This window comes from Cucurbita pepo, chromosome 10 (genome assembly GCF_057944985.1).
Source record: "Cucurbita pepo subsp. pepo isolate OVF chromosome 10, ASM5794498v1, whole genome shotgun sequence".
Classification (NCBI taxonomy): domain Eukaryota; kingdom Viridiplantae; phylum Streptophyta; class Magnoliopsida; order Cucurbitales; family Cucurbitaceae; genus Cucurbita; species Cucurbita pepo.
The window spans coordinates 4,031,054-4,043,286 of NC_141807.1; the positions used below are offsets into that span (position 1 = coordinate 4,031,054).

At 36.7% G+C, this 12,233-nt stretch overlaps 3 protein-coding genes across 10 annotated transcripts; 1 reads left to right on the forward strand and 2 right to left on the reverse strand.

The window, feature by feature from the left end:
- The first annotated feature begins 555 nt into the window (after window positions 1-555).
- Window positions 556-7,167, forward strand: LOC111803064 (phosphoinositide phosphatase SAC7). Its single transcript, XM_023687323.2, has 21 exons — window positions 556-882; window positions 989-1,158; window positions 1,269-1,352; window positions 2,201-2,328; window positions 2,419-2,510; window positions 2,768-2,825; window positions 2,961-3,017; window positions 3,104-3,137; window positions 3,293-3,373; window positions 3,864-3,970; window positions 4,435-4,521; window positions 4,603-4,680; window positions 4,826-4,896; window positions 4,979-5,077; window positions 5,243-5,342; window positions 5,610-5,718; window positions 5,814-5,886; window positions 6,190-6,283; window positions 6,377-6,469; window positions 6,578-6,644; window positions 6,745-7,167. The coding sequence occupies exons 2-21, from the start codon at window positions 1,011-1,013 to the stop codon at window positions 6,873-6,875; spliced, it is 1,791 nt and encodes a 596-aa protein (XP_023543091.2). The 5' UTR covers window positions 556-882; window positions 989-1,010; the 3' UTR covers window positions 6,876-7,167.
- A 381-nt stretch (window positions 7,168-7,548) lies between these two features.
- On the reverse strand, window positions 7,549-9,006 carry RKD5 (RWP-RK domain-containing protein). Of its 3 annotated transcripts, none has more exons than XM_023688360.2 (4): window positions 8,615-9,006; window positions 8,294-8,486; window positions 8,001-8,122; window positions 7,549-7,902 (listed from the first exon to the last, which is right to left on the reverse strand). In XM_023688360.2, exons 2-4 carry the CDS (start codon window positions 8,484-8,486, stop codon window positions 7,705-7,707), a joined length of 513 nt encoding a protein of 170 aa, XP_023544128.1. In that variant the 5' UTR covers window positions 8,615-9,006; the 3' UTR covers window positions 7,549-7,704. The 3 variants fall into 3 exon arrangements, with proteins under 3 accessions (XP_023544128.1, XP_023544127.1, XP_086983714.1); XM_023688359.2 differs by having other exon boundaries at window positions 8,001-8,215; window positions 8,615-9,004; XM_087127588.1 differs by lacking the exon at window positions 8,615-9,006 and having other exon boundaries at window positions 8,001-8,215; window positions 8,294-8,581.
- A 756-nt stretch (window positions 9,007-9,762) lies between these two features.
- On the reverse strand, window positions 9,763-12,062 carry LOC111803797 (uncharacterized). 6 transcript variants are annotated; one of them, XM_023688355.2, is made up of 3 exons: window positions 11,918-12,062; window positions 11,769-11,812; window positions 9,763-10,781 (listed from the first exon to the last, which is right to left on the reverse strand). In XM_023688355.2, the coding sequence occupies exons 2-3, from the start codon at window positions 11,783-11,785 to the stop codon at window positions 10,007-10,009; spliced, it is 792 nt and encodes a 263-aa protein (XP_023544123.2). In that variant the 5' UTR covers window positions 11,786-11,812; window positions 11,918-12,062; the 3' UTR covers window positions 9,763-10,006. The 6 variants fall into 6 exon arrangements, with proteins under 6 accessions (XP_023544123.2, XP_086983711.1, XP_023544122.2 ...); XM_087127585.1 differs by having other exon boundaries at window positions 9,763-11,135; window positions 11,918-12,021; XM_023688354.2 differs by having other exon boundaries at window positions 11,769-12,036.
- Between the last annotated feature and the right edge of the window lie 171 nt (window positions 12,063-12,233).

Genomic DNA, 12,233 nt, shown 5'->3' on the forward strand with positions numbered 1-12,233 from the left:
CCCCGTTGGATAACTGGGGCCGCCATGCACATGCACACCCACGCTTTTTGGTTATTAATTATATTTAAAAATAAATAAATTAATTTTGAGACTCTAATTATAATATTTAAACCGGGTGGGTTGAAAAAACCACACAAACCCAATTCAGTTGAGCTTTCGTGAACTGGGCTTCATGATGCTCGGTATGGAATTTCCACAGTAATAAAAAAACATTTTTATAAGAGAATCTATATATATATTAGTAAAAAAAAAATCATTAAATAGAAGTTTTCCAAATTTTTAATATAATAATAAATGAGACGAATATTTATATATGTAACTTTTGTGGAGATTATAATATTTAATGAATAAGATCAAACTTTATAATATAATATTTAAAACATATAATTAATGTGTTAATCGATTATATTTAAAACATATAACATGTTGGACTATAAATTTTTATTTAACTTATAGCTTAACATTGTAGAAAAAAAAAAAAAAAAATTCTAAAATTACGAGCGTTAAGATCGAATCCCATCGCGAAATGTGGTGGGGCCGCGCGCCCGCGAAGAACAATGTGGCTTTCCTTTTAACATTTGTCCGGTAGTTCGGGAGAGGTCGTTACTCCAACCATCGCCTGAAGCTTAAATTCAGTTAAACAATCGGATGCTTTCCGCCCAAGAACTGCGAAATTTTCCAATATCCAATTTGGAAACCAGAGAATCAATCCAACTTCAGCAGCTCAATTTCTCACCTCCATTGCCCCCACATTCTTCTACTTTCTGGATCGGACCTCTCTCCGCGAGAGGATCTTTCTGTTCTTTTTTTCTTCTGATATTAGTGTTTTGTCATCTTGTACGAGATAGCAGGTTAAAAGGTTTTTAGAGCATCGTTTAATCGGTATGGTTTGGTGAATTTAAAGTGTTTGGTTTGATTGATTGATCGTATTTGTGTTTTTGTTGTGGATGAGTTTTTGGTTATTGGATCTCTGATTTTTGTTCGCTAGTGAGTTGGATTGGATACAAATAATGATGGAGAAGGCAGATTCTGCACAAAAGTTGTATACACGCATGCGATTATGGGAATTTCCTGATCAGTATGTTATAGAGCCGACTGATGGCTCTTGTGGTTCGTCTCTGTCAGTCAGCCGTGTTGATGGATCCATGAAACTTATAGGTTGGTAATGAGATGCTTGGTCACATTGACTTTGATGATTTTGGCATTTTGTGATTTTGTTGATTCTGAATGTTCTACTGAATTGACAATTCTCCTCTTTGCTGCTCCAGATGAGCTTCCTCAATCCAGCTCTATCAGGGTTCCAAAGATACGGACAATTTTTGGAGTAATTGGCTTGCTGAAACTACTTGCAGGTGACAAATTCTCAAGAACATATGTTCTTCACGTTGAAATTTGATTAAGTTTTTTTCATTTCATTGATAAACGATTCAAGTTTTATTTAAACAATTGTGTACCTCGTCTCTGTTTTGACATATTTGTTTGTGGCTGTGATTATGAAAGTCAAATCGTGTTGGCTAAGAATTGTTGAGGCTAGAAGATATAAGAATACCATATTTAAGAGGATTTAAGTTTTTTCATGGAGAACAAAGCTGTGGAGAACGTATCTTTGCTTGCTAACATAGTGAGTTTGAAAGAGTAGCAAAATAAATTAGTATACATAAGGTTGAAGCTTTTTAAGTAGAATCATTTTGAAAGCAGAATCAAAATGGAGAGGTTCAAGCTCCAGCGATCTCCTAATATTTGGAATGAGATCTAGTTTTAGTTTGATGAGGCTGCTTGGAAAAATGAGAGGAAAAAATTTAAGTATATTTGGAGCCCAAACTTTTTTTTTTCCCCTTTTGTTAAGAAACCAAGCTTTCATGAAGCAAAATGAAAGAAATACAAGGGAATACAAAATGCACTCATAAATTGCAACCGATTGGATGGCCTTCTTGAGAAAGATATTGAATTCAAAAACTTCTTAAGAACATATTTCTCGCACTCATATATTGATGTTTTTTCAATATATCATGCATCTTTTGAAGCGAATATAGAATAGTTTCTTGTTTGAATGACTGAAGGCCACATTCTAACAGTGGTGAACTTTGCTGCATACCTGTGATGGTTTGAGAAGCTATGTATGGATCAGCTATATTTTTATTTTTCTTCACTATAAGCTGCTCACATGATTAGATCTCCTCCTATGTCTTCCATCTTTCAGGATGCTACTTAATTGTCATTACCAACTGTGACTGTGTTGGGTCTTATTTGGGGCACCCCATCTTTAGAATTTCATCCTTGAAAGTTTTTCCATGTGATCGTTCAGTAGACAGTTCTTCTGTGGAGCAGGCAAGACTTTATTGCTTGTTTTCTTCTATAACACATGGTATTAAACTGACAATATCATTTCATTTAAGCTAATTAGATAATCTCTAGCAGAAAAAGATGGAGGCAGAGTTTTCTGGACTCTTGAATGTTGCAGAGAAGACTTCTGGTCTCTTTTTTTCCTATGATACCAATTTAACCCTGAGGTGAAGTGCTTTCCTCATCAGTCATACCTTTGTATTAATTTGCAGCTCGGACTCAGAATCTGGATTAATTGATAAGAGACAAAAGGGTTCATATCTAAAATGGTTATTAATCGCATGAGATGACCTGTCTCTGTTTATTTTTTTATTATTCAGATTTGTCCTTGCGTATTTATATGCACCCATTCATAAGCTTCGATTTGTTCATATTGCTTACATCTTTATCTTGTGCTCAATTCATTATTTCTTTTTGGCTGCAGTACACAAAGATTGCATGCTTTAGGTGATGAATCAAGGTTACTACCCTTATGGAGACAGGTTCGCCCTCATTTTGATTTGTGTTTTTTTTTTCTCTCGTTTATATAGCTGTTGTCAAAAAATTATATGAGTTTTTTTTTAGTGTCTTGAATTGCAAATAATTGGGGGTTCTACACAATTTTTTCTTGCCTGCAGGCAGAACCAAGATTTCTTTGGAACAATTACTTGTTGGAAGTGCTCATTGATAACAAGGTTGGTAAATAGAAATTTAGTTGCCATCCTTTTTTCTTTGCTTGTAACCCTCTCACCTTGAACTTTTCTCTGCTTCATATTTGCAGCTTGATCCATACTTACTTCCTGTTATCCAAGGCAGTATCCTTACATTATTCTCAACTCAGTTCTTTTAGCTATGGGTGCATGTGAATGGAGTTGTGTGAAGTTTATTTTGTTTAGTCGAAATTTTGCTTGAACATATTTGAAGCATTAGTTGTCATCCTCAGGGTAGTCTTTCCTTAATAGTTTGTTAGGCTTCCAGAACTTCCAGGCTGCAATTGGAAAAGATATTGTTGATGTAACACTGATTGCTCGAAGATGCACAAGGAGAACAGGTATGTTTAGTTTTTCACTCTGTTCTAAATATTTGAAGCGTTATCTTTAGTGTTGGCTGTCTCTTCCTTAAAAAGTGATGAATGAAATACCTGAGTTAAATATGCCAAGGTTACTATCCAAGTTTGACTCAAATTTTCCGATCCCCTAATAGTATTTTAGAAAGAGTTCGCACCAAAGGGAAGAAAAACAAAATAAAAAGCAAGCTTTGGTACATAGTGTACCCTTTTCACTCTCTTTTGTAATTATGATTCGTTTGGTTCCAACTACCTCGAATACTTGACTTATCTTGTAATTCTTTTATCTTTTATGTTTTAACATCATTCTAGTTGTTAAGTTGCAAGGAAAGAGAGGTATTATTACTCTCAACAAAAGCTGAGTATTTTGTGGTCAATTTATTCAAAGAAAATCTTGCAAACATGTCAATTCATCCACAGCTAGCAGTTTAAAAGAAAGTTTATCACATAATTATTGACCTGCATGTTCTGAAAGGCACTCGATTGTGGAGAAGAGGAGCCGATTCTGATGGATATGTTGCTAATTTTGTGGAAAGTGAGCAAATTATTCAATTGAATGGGTTCACAGCATCGTTTGTTCAGGTAACAGGCCACGTAGCCCATAAACGTGTATTTTGCATGTATATCCCTTTTCTTCCAATCATTGAAATCTGAGTCATGCTGCAGTTCCCTCATTGCCAGCCAAGATACACAATCATTGTAATTTTGGCAGACAAAATTAGATGTCAAAAGTGTCTGAAAAGGCCCTCCCTGATTTTTCCATTTAGACTTTTGTTGAGTCTTAAAAAGATTACTCTCCTAATTTTATGTTTCATCTAAAAATTGGTTACCTGTCTATTTTGGTTAAATTATCAAACTACAATAGGGCTGATTGAAACCATTCTGTTCTGAGTCAATGTGTTCAAAAGTTCACACAGTGATCAATGCTGATCATAATCAAGGCTGCCTAGGATGCAGAGAGAATCTAAATATTTTAGTCAGGAAGTCTTCTAGATGTTTATAGCATCCATGACTTTACATCTCACTTTTGCCATTGAATTCTGTAGATCCGAGGATCAATTCCATTACTTTGGGAACAAATTGTTGATTTGACATACAAGCCCAAATTTGAGTTAGTGAAACTTGAAGAATCTGTAAGTATTATTTCTTACTTTGTATTATTCATCGGATATGGATTACTATAGTTTTGAGCCATTGGTTTGTGTTGCTTCCAGCCTCGAGTAGCTGACAGGCATTTTCTCGATTTAAGGAAGAAGTATGGGGCTGTATTGGTTATTGATCTTGTCAACACGGTGATTCACTAGTCATCTACTTTTTTTTTCTTTTCTTTTTGGTGTTCTTAGCATGTATGCATATATATATATATATATATATATATATGCATGTATTTGGCAATGTAATTCCTATGGTTAAGATTTTTATATCACCTTCCATCAGCATGGAGGTGAGGGGTACTTGAGTGAAAAATTCGCAAGTGCAATGGAACAAGTTACTGGTGATGATGTAAGGTATAGTTTTCTACCTTTTTCTTTTTATATTCGTTTTGGAGCTTATCATTCGCCCAAATTGAGAGCTAAAAAATTATTTTAGATACCTGCATTTTGACTTCCATCAAATCTGCGGGCACGTTCATTTTGAGCGCCTCTCGATCCTTTATGAACAAATCTCAGATTTCCTTGATAAAAATGGGTAAGTTCCCACCATCTCTCGCTCTTACTCCGAAAATTATGAAATAAGCTTTTTGTTCCATTTTTATAGTCAGGCTCCCTGTTACTATAGTTTGGAAATTTTATTGAGCTGCTAAAAATTGGACCCCTTTTGACCTCTCGTTTGTTTACTATTTGGAATATGTAGGTACATGTTAGTCAATGAAAAGGGTGAGAAAATGAAGGAACAGCTGGGAGTTGTGAGGACCAATTGTATTGATTGCTTGGACCGCACAAATGTTACCCAGGTAGCTTAGCTGACCAAGTAAGGGTTGGTGAACAATGAAATAAGCTTTAAACTTAGTGCCCTCAAAATTTGTCCACTTTTCCTGTCGACAATAGCAGCTTTAGTTTTCTATCATTCCCCTCTTTTTTAAGCCTTGGCTGACAGAGAAGATCAACGAAGTTATGGACGGGCAATGTGTAAAAGTTCATATCTGTTGTATATTGGCTTTAAAAGATTTTCATTTTGCACTTGTTTTGTTTGTACTTCTTATGTTTGAATATGGTTGCAGAGTATGATAGCTCGAAAGATCTTGGAATCTCAACTCAGGAGGCTTGGAATTTTTGGGGCTGAAGAAACTATTAGCTCACATCCGAACCTAGATGACAGCTTTAAAATCAGTGAGTCAATTCAGTGTCCCATTCATTTCATGTGTCCTTTATAGTATTAGGCTCATCTTTTCATGTAATTTGTACCGCCTTTTTTTTTTATCCAGTTTGGGCTAATCATGGAGATGATATAAGCACACAATATTCTGGCACTCCGGCTTTGAAAGGAGATTTCGTTAGGTACTCCTACCACAGTTTCTTTCCATTTTTTGGCTTATAGCTTAATGCTGTTCAAATATTTTTTCTAATGGCTTCTATCCAACTCTACTTTGTTCTTAAGATGACTAAATGCTTACTTTTGCCTCTAATGAGCCCATTTCTTTACAACATTAGTCAACTTCATGTAAGATCAGTTACTCTGGATTGATAACTCACTGTCTCATCTTTTATACGAAACTACATTATCATCTTCTTTTTGGTGTAGTAATGGTTACTATTTGGGTATATTTTTGTTTTAAATCATTCGATGTGGTTTCGTTGAAGATATGGCCAACGGACGATTCAGGGGGTCTTGAAGGATGGTTGGAATGCTCTCCTGCGCTATTATTTGAATAACTTTGTTGATGGAACAAAACAGGTAGGATCCATTTTCATCTTTAGTTTAAAGAGATACTTCGTTAAGCTTACAACCTTTTCAATTGACTTCAATTGCACTCTGGCTCTTGTGAAGGATTCTATCGATCTCTTGCAAGGACACTATATCGTTTCAGTTAGTCGGGATATGACACCCACAACTCAAAAGGGAGGCTTAGAAGCTATAGCTGTGAGTGAAATTTAAGACGGCAGTTCAAACCTTCTGCAGGAAAAGAACTGCTCATTCAAAGGATTATCAAGCAGCCGACTACTAACCATTTTTATGTCTCTTGTACAGTCCTTCCCACTGGCTTTATCTCTGGTGATGGCAGGATTCTTTTTTGCAGCCTTGTCATTGAGGCAAGGTGAGCCTCTCTCTCTCTCATTTAACTTGTTTAAGTAGATTGAAGCACATCCAGATGATCATGCCATGGGTAAAATCTCATCTCTTTTTATCTTTTGCAGCTCGCTATGATATTCGACACTTGTTCTTTTCTATCCTGTGGGCAGGCCTGAGCATAGCTATAGCAGGTTTTGTTCGGGCCAATGGTCGAATTTTCTGCAATCGACCTCGTCTGCACAAACCTCGATCGTGATTTTGGTTCCAGAGATTGGCAAATTCATCTAACTATTCATTGAAATTCATTTGTTCTTTCGAATATTTCCAGTCTTTTATGTAGTTTTCTTTTGGTTCCATCTGAGGAGCCAAGTTACTCATTAGTACTGATATCCCAGAATGATATCACAGTTCCCTTTTCAGATGTTTATGTTATGTATTGTCGTGTCATATCCAATATGACTCCGAACAATATACATTTTAGAGATACATCATTGTAGCAATTATTCAAACCCATTATGGATTGAAAATATAATTTTTAAAATTTTTAACCGAGGTTGCACATTTCTCTTTTGCCTGAACGAGCTACCATAGATATGAATTATTTTCCACCTTTATATCCCTTTTGTTGGAATATCTGAGACAAGTGTGACTTATTTTGAAATGAGTTTTTGAAGAACAGCAGTGGGCGGCACACGGGTGTGCCAATATTGTAGCCCAACCCGCGTGTCAGAGTTTGAATTATACACCCGCTATTCGGTACAGTATTCGTAAATGACTTGACATGGGCACGCGAGGGTCAATGCCTCGATAGAACCCGGATGGATGGATGGATGTTTGGAATGTCCTAATGAGATGAGAGACACGTGGACCCATTCTCGATGACATGATCGAGTGATTAGTGATGGCTGACGACATCCTGAGACTCGGAATAACATCAAGACATGTGGGCCATGTCGATTGGGAACCAAGATGAGATACAATATTGCATTGAAAGACCTTGATCTCGAGACAAGGTCGAGATTAAAAAGAAGTAACAAACTACTTTGCAAGTCATTTATTTTGTTGAATCTAATGGCTGCTACAAACTAAACTGGACTGTGACTTACTAGAGCTCTAGCTTTATGCCTTCTCTTGAAAACATCTTGCCTAAATCTCTTGGTCTCACTCTCCAGCTCTCTAAATGGTGTCCTCTCGATGCTCTCTCTTTCATTCTGCAACATCATTTGCCTCTTTGTCACTGCCATCAAAGCTTTCTGATCTTCCTCTCTATGCTTTGCTTCTTCCTACAAACAAACAAACAAACAAAACACCCTTTTCCATAAACAAACTATGTGTGCCTTTCAAGGCTGCAAATGCAAAGTAGAAAGAAAGGGATGATAACCTGAAGATCTCGGATTAGACCATCAATGGACTTGATCTTCCTGTGCGGCCATCGATGAATCCCAAACTCTCTGCATTTTCTTTTCAGAACTGTTAATCCAACATTTAGACTTCTTGAAGCTTCTGTAATAGGAACATCAAAGTATTTAGCCAGATCTGATAGAGCAATTCCGGCAATATGCTCACTTGTAGCTCTCCTTTTCTTCTTTGCAAGAACTGGGAATTCCCCACCTGGTTAGCCAACATTCATAACAGGGACATGATCTGTGTAAAAAGAAGTTGAAGAAGCAAAACCTGGTTCACAGAACTCTTTCATTTGATGAATCTCAGGCCCTTTAGATACAGCCATTGAAGAAGAGCAAGGAAGGAAGTTGAGGTCTTGATGAAGAAACTTGTCATCGTTTAGCTTGGGAAAACAAGATAGATATGAATCATGCATTGGATCTGCAACATTTGGGAACTCTGTACTGAACCCAGAACTCATCATCTTTAATCATGAAACAGATGATGTTGTTAGCAGAAATAAGAGGAGAAAGTGACAAACAGAAAAGGAGAAGCAGAGTCAGAGCATGGCATGTGCCAGAACCAACTTCCATAAATGGATGGAAATATTACCTGTGAAACAACGAAAGCTCTGAAAACTTAGAAAGCCCTTCACATGGATGATTTACATGGAAGCTGCTCTTATTCTGTTCTGTGAAGAAGACAAATTCAAAGAGCAGAAAACTCCAAGCAGAGAATAAAGAATGAACCAAAAGTGGTTCTTCAGGAGATGGAATGGTAATTGGAGGTTGAACTTCTTCGTCATTTGGCTTAAGAATCACGCACAAGTTCCCATTTTCTGTTGCCCATCTTTTAAATGCCTGAAACCCATCTGGGCTGGTTTTTAGGGATTTTCCCTTCCTAATATTATTCACCATTAATGAATGACCTGACAGTTTCTTTTAAAAGATTATAGGTTTCAATGATGTAATATCGTAAATGAAAAGAGATTTCGATCTCGATATCCAACCCCATTGTAGGTTCAACCCGATTATAGGTCATAGGTTCAACCCGATTGTAAATGAAAATAGATTTTGATCTCGATATCCAACGTCTTTAGGATAAACAAAACGACATATAACATCTCATAAACCGTAAATATATTTTTAAAAAATCCATAAATAAATAACTTTTGCTAGAGAAAGATTATACAAAATGTTCTTGAATTGTGTAAATTTAAATTTGTTGCAAAACCGTGCCCCCTTTGGCAGTTTTGTGGTAATTGAAAATTTTAAAGAAGTTCCAAATTAATCTCATCTTCAATGTTCATACGTTAATAAGTTCGGTCGAGTTCTTATGAGTGAGCTAGTTTCATCTTTTGAGGCAAAAAAAACCTATCATTCAACTTCAAGAACCTCCACAAAAATACCTATTGGTGATTATTCAAGAACAATCACAACATTCTCATACATGATAATATATCATTCACAAAAAACAGTCTTAACGTCACACCATTTCAGATTCCAACAAGAGTACTTTCAAAACAGAGTTAAGTTAACAATTTATCCTGAATTCTAAATGAAAACATTCACTGACCCTCGCCTTATGTATGAAAAGTGGCAGATGAACAGAATCCACAATTCATGACAGCTTTTAAATCTGGCTATTGGGTATTGTTCAGCCATTATTGGTATGGCCCTTTATAGTGCCTCGAATAATTGAATTTCAGAAGCTGTCGGCTAGGCCTCATCTCATTTTTCAAGTAAACCGCACAGAGAAGGTAACTCTAAAAAATGTGGTGAAATTGAGTTAAAAAGTCGGTGTTCTAACCAAGTTATGAACTCATAGGACTTCAATCTCAAAATGCAGTAACTATTTACTCCACAGATTCAGCCTAAACTGCAGAGAACTATACCACAACGACAGTCATCCTACAAACTGGAAAACTACAAGAACAGCGAAGCCTAGGCACCAAAATATAGCAATAGAGAACACTTTAGACTCCATGATCAAGTTACCTACATATCACTGTCTTGACCTTGACTCAGCTCTCCTAGCTTCATTTGGGGTTGAAGGAAACAACTCCACGTACCTCGATCCAATTGTCATCTTGTCCTTGCTCATTGCTCTCTTTGCGTCCTCTGCTGAAGCGAACTCCACATAAGCCTCCCCGGTAGCCTTCCCATCTGGACGGCTTGCAATATGTATCCTTTCTTCTGCAAGGTCAAACTCTCCGAAAAAATCAATGATGTTGGATTTTGTCACAGAGAAGGGGAGACCACGCAGCTTCAGTATCTCGGTGTATTCCATCTGGTCCTTGTCGCTGATCCTCTTTTGTCGAGGAGGAGGACTTCCATTGTAGTCATTATCATAAATGCCCTCATAATTTACTTCGGCAGCAACAGCATTATAATAATCCTGCCTTTTGCAGCTAAAGACTTCTACATATCTACGCCCCATATTCTGTCGATCCCGTTGCAATGCAAACTCAACCTGCAAAGATCCAGCAAAGACAACAAAGGCTTCTCCCATGAACCGCCCATTCTTGTTGACAAGCAGCACATCCACAATGTCCAGTCCAGCAAAGAACTTGAAAATATCAATGTCAGTGCAGTTGAAGGGAAGTCCTCTAAGGCGAACCACGGGAAAGGCATGAGTAGGTGGAAAACTCCCATAGCCGTAAGGTTGAAATCCAGCAGTGCTGCTGCTAACTGCGAAGTAGGGATTCGGTTCCATCATTCTTTGTCTTTTTGAGCCGACTTCGTACCCATCCGAAACCCCCCCGCTCCCCAACATTGCCCTTCAATTACCAACCCAGAAAAAGAAAAGGAAAATCCCCACTCAAGCAAGTTAATAAAACCAAGCCCAACCTACACCTCTAAAACCTATTGGGTCAATGAACTTACATGCCATTACCACTCCTACAAACAAATCAATTCAACTAAATATGGAAGGGAAAATTATTTCTATACGTAGCAGCAAAAAGTAAATTTCAGGCTCAATGAACATCAAATCAAGAAGCAATAAAAAATGATTTTCCCATGTTTATACCAATGTAAGCCCTCGATGTAAAGTAAAGACTACCAATGAGAACATTAATTAGCCAATGAAATCACTGGCCTTCATAGCTGAAATACCGCTGCAAAAGCTTCTTCTAAATTTGACAGTGGTACAAAAAAGAGAGACAGATCATGAGACACTGAATACCGTAATCGAATTCTTGCTTTTCGGTTGAAACTCAAAAAAAAAAAAAAAAAAAAAAAAATCAAATCCTAACAGGATTCAGATATATGGCATCCTATGACAAGAATCTTGATATCTATCTTATCCGAGAAAGGCCTAGAAAGGCCTAGAAAAGCCACCAACAGCGATGAGTTCATTTTAAAGTTTAAATATAAAGAAGAGAATCATGTAAAGAACATTCAACGCATGGATAACTTCATAAATCGCGCTTCCATTTTCTTTTAACAAAAAACTACTTTACTATTTAAATTACACTGACAAAACATATGTTGTCCTTCAAGAATATTTTTACTGGAAAAAAACATTTCACAATATTTGCCTACAAATCAACGAAGGCCTTGGAGAACAACAGAGGAACTCCTCATTCCTCGATCCCAACACGCAATTTCAAGCGGAATGCATCAAAATTCCCAGATATTCCAACAAAACAAGACAAGCAACCCAGCAAAAAGAAGAACGCCGGTATAAACACAACAACCAAGAAACGAAACAAGAAAAAACGACACGGAAGAGTCATAAACAAGGTCAGAAATTCTGGACTTACCCTCTTGGTCCGTACATGATTGTCTTGAATCCCCAAAAGCTAGTCTGATAATCCAACGAAACGGAGTAAATTGGAGCGATTATGAAGAATAAGGGAGTGGATTCAGAGGGAAAAAGAAGGGAAGATAGCGGGAAAAGGGAAACCCTAACCAAGATTACGGACGATTCTGAACTTCGATTTGCCTTCCGATTCCACCACCGAAATTGAACACAGACACAACTAGGGTTAAACTTTGATTGCGGATTCAAGATTACCTAAATACCCTTGCTTCCCCATAAATGGTATAGCCAACGATTCCAAGATATTTTACCCCAAATTGGAGTTTACAGCCCCGGAAAAATATATTCTATATAATAATAATAATAATAATAATAATAATAATAATAATAATAATAATTTTAAAAAAGTATAATTTTTATACTTTCTTTAATATAAAAACATAATATATATCATTTTCATCGAATA

Excerpts from the sequence above, each read along its gene's own strand:
- LOC111803064 (XM_023687323.2), top strand. The coding sequence starts at position 1,011 with ATGATGGAGAAGGCAGATTCTGCACAAAAGTTGTATACACGCATGCGA. Across the intron at positions 4,897-4,978 it reads GTTACTGGTGATGATGTAAG|ATACCTGCATTTTGACTTCC; the intron begins GTATAGTTTTCT and ends AAATTATTTTAG. Across the intron at positions 5,343-5,609 it reads ACCGCACAAATGTTACCCAG|AGTATGATAGCTCGAAAGAT; the intron begins GTAGCTTAGCTG and ends ATATGGTTGCAG.
- RKD5 (XM_023688359.2), bottom strand. The coding sequence starts at position 8,486 with ATGATGAGTTCTGGGTTCAGTACAGAGTTCCCAAATGTTGCAGATCCA. Across the intron at positions 8,216-8,293 it reads GAAAGAGTTCTGTGAACCAG|TTCTTGCAAAGAAGAAAAGG; the intron begins GTTTTGCTTCTT and ends GGGAATTCCCAG. Across the intron at positions 7,903-8,000 it reads GTCTAATCCGAGATCTTCAG|GAAGAAGCAAAGCATAGAGA; the intron begins GTTATCATCCCT and ends GTTTGTTTGTAG.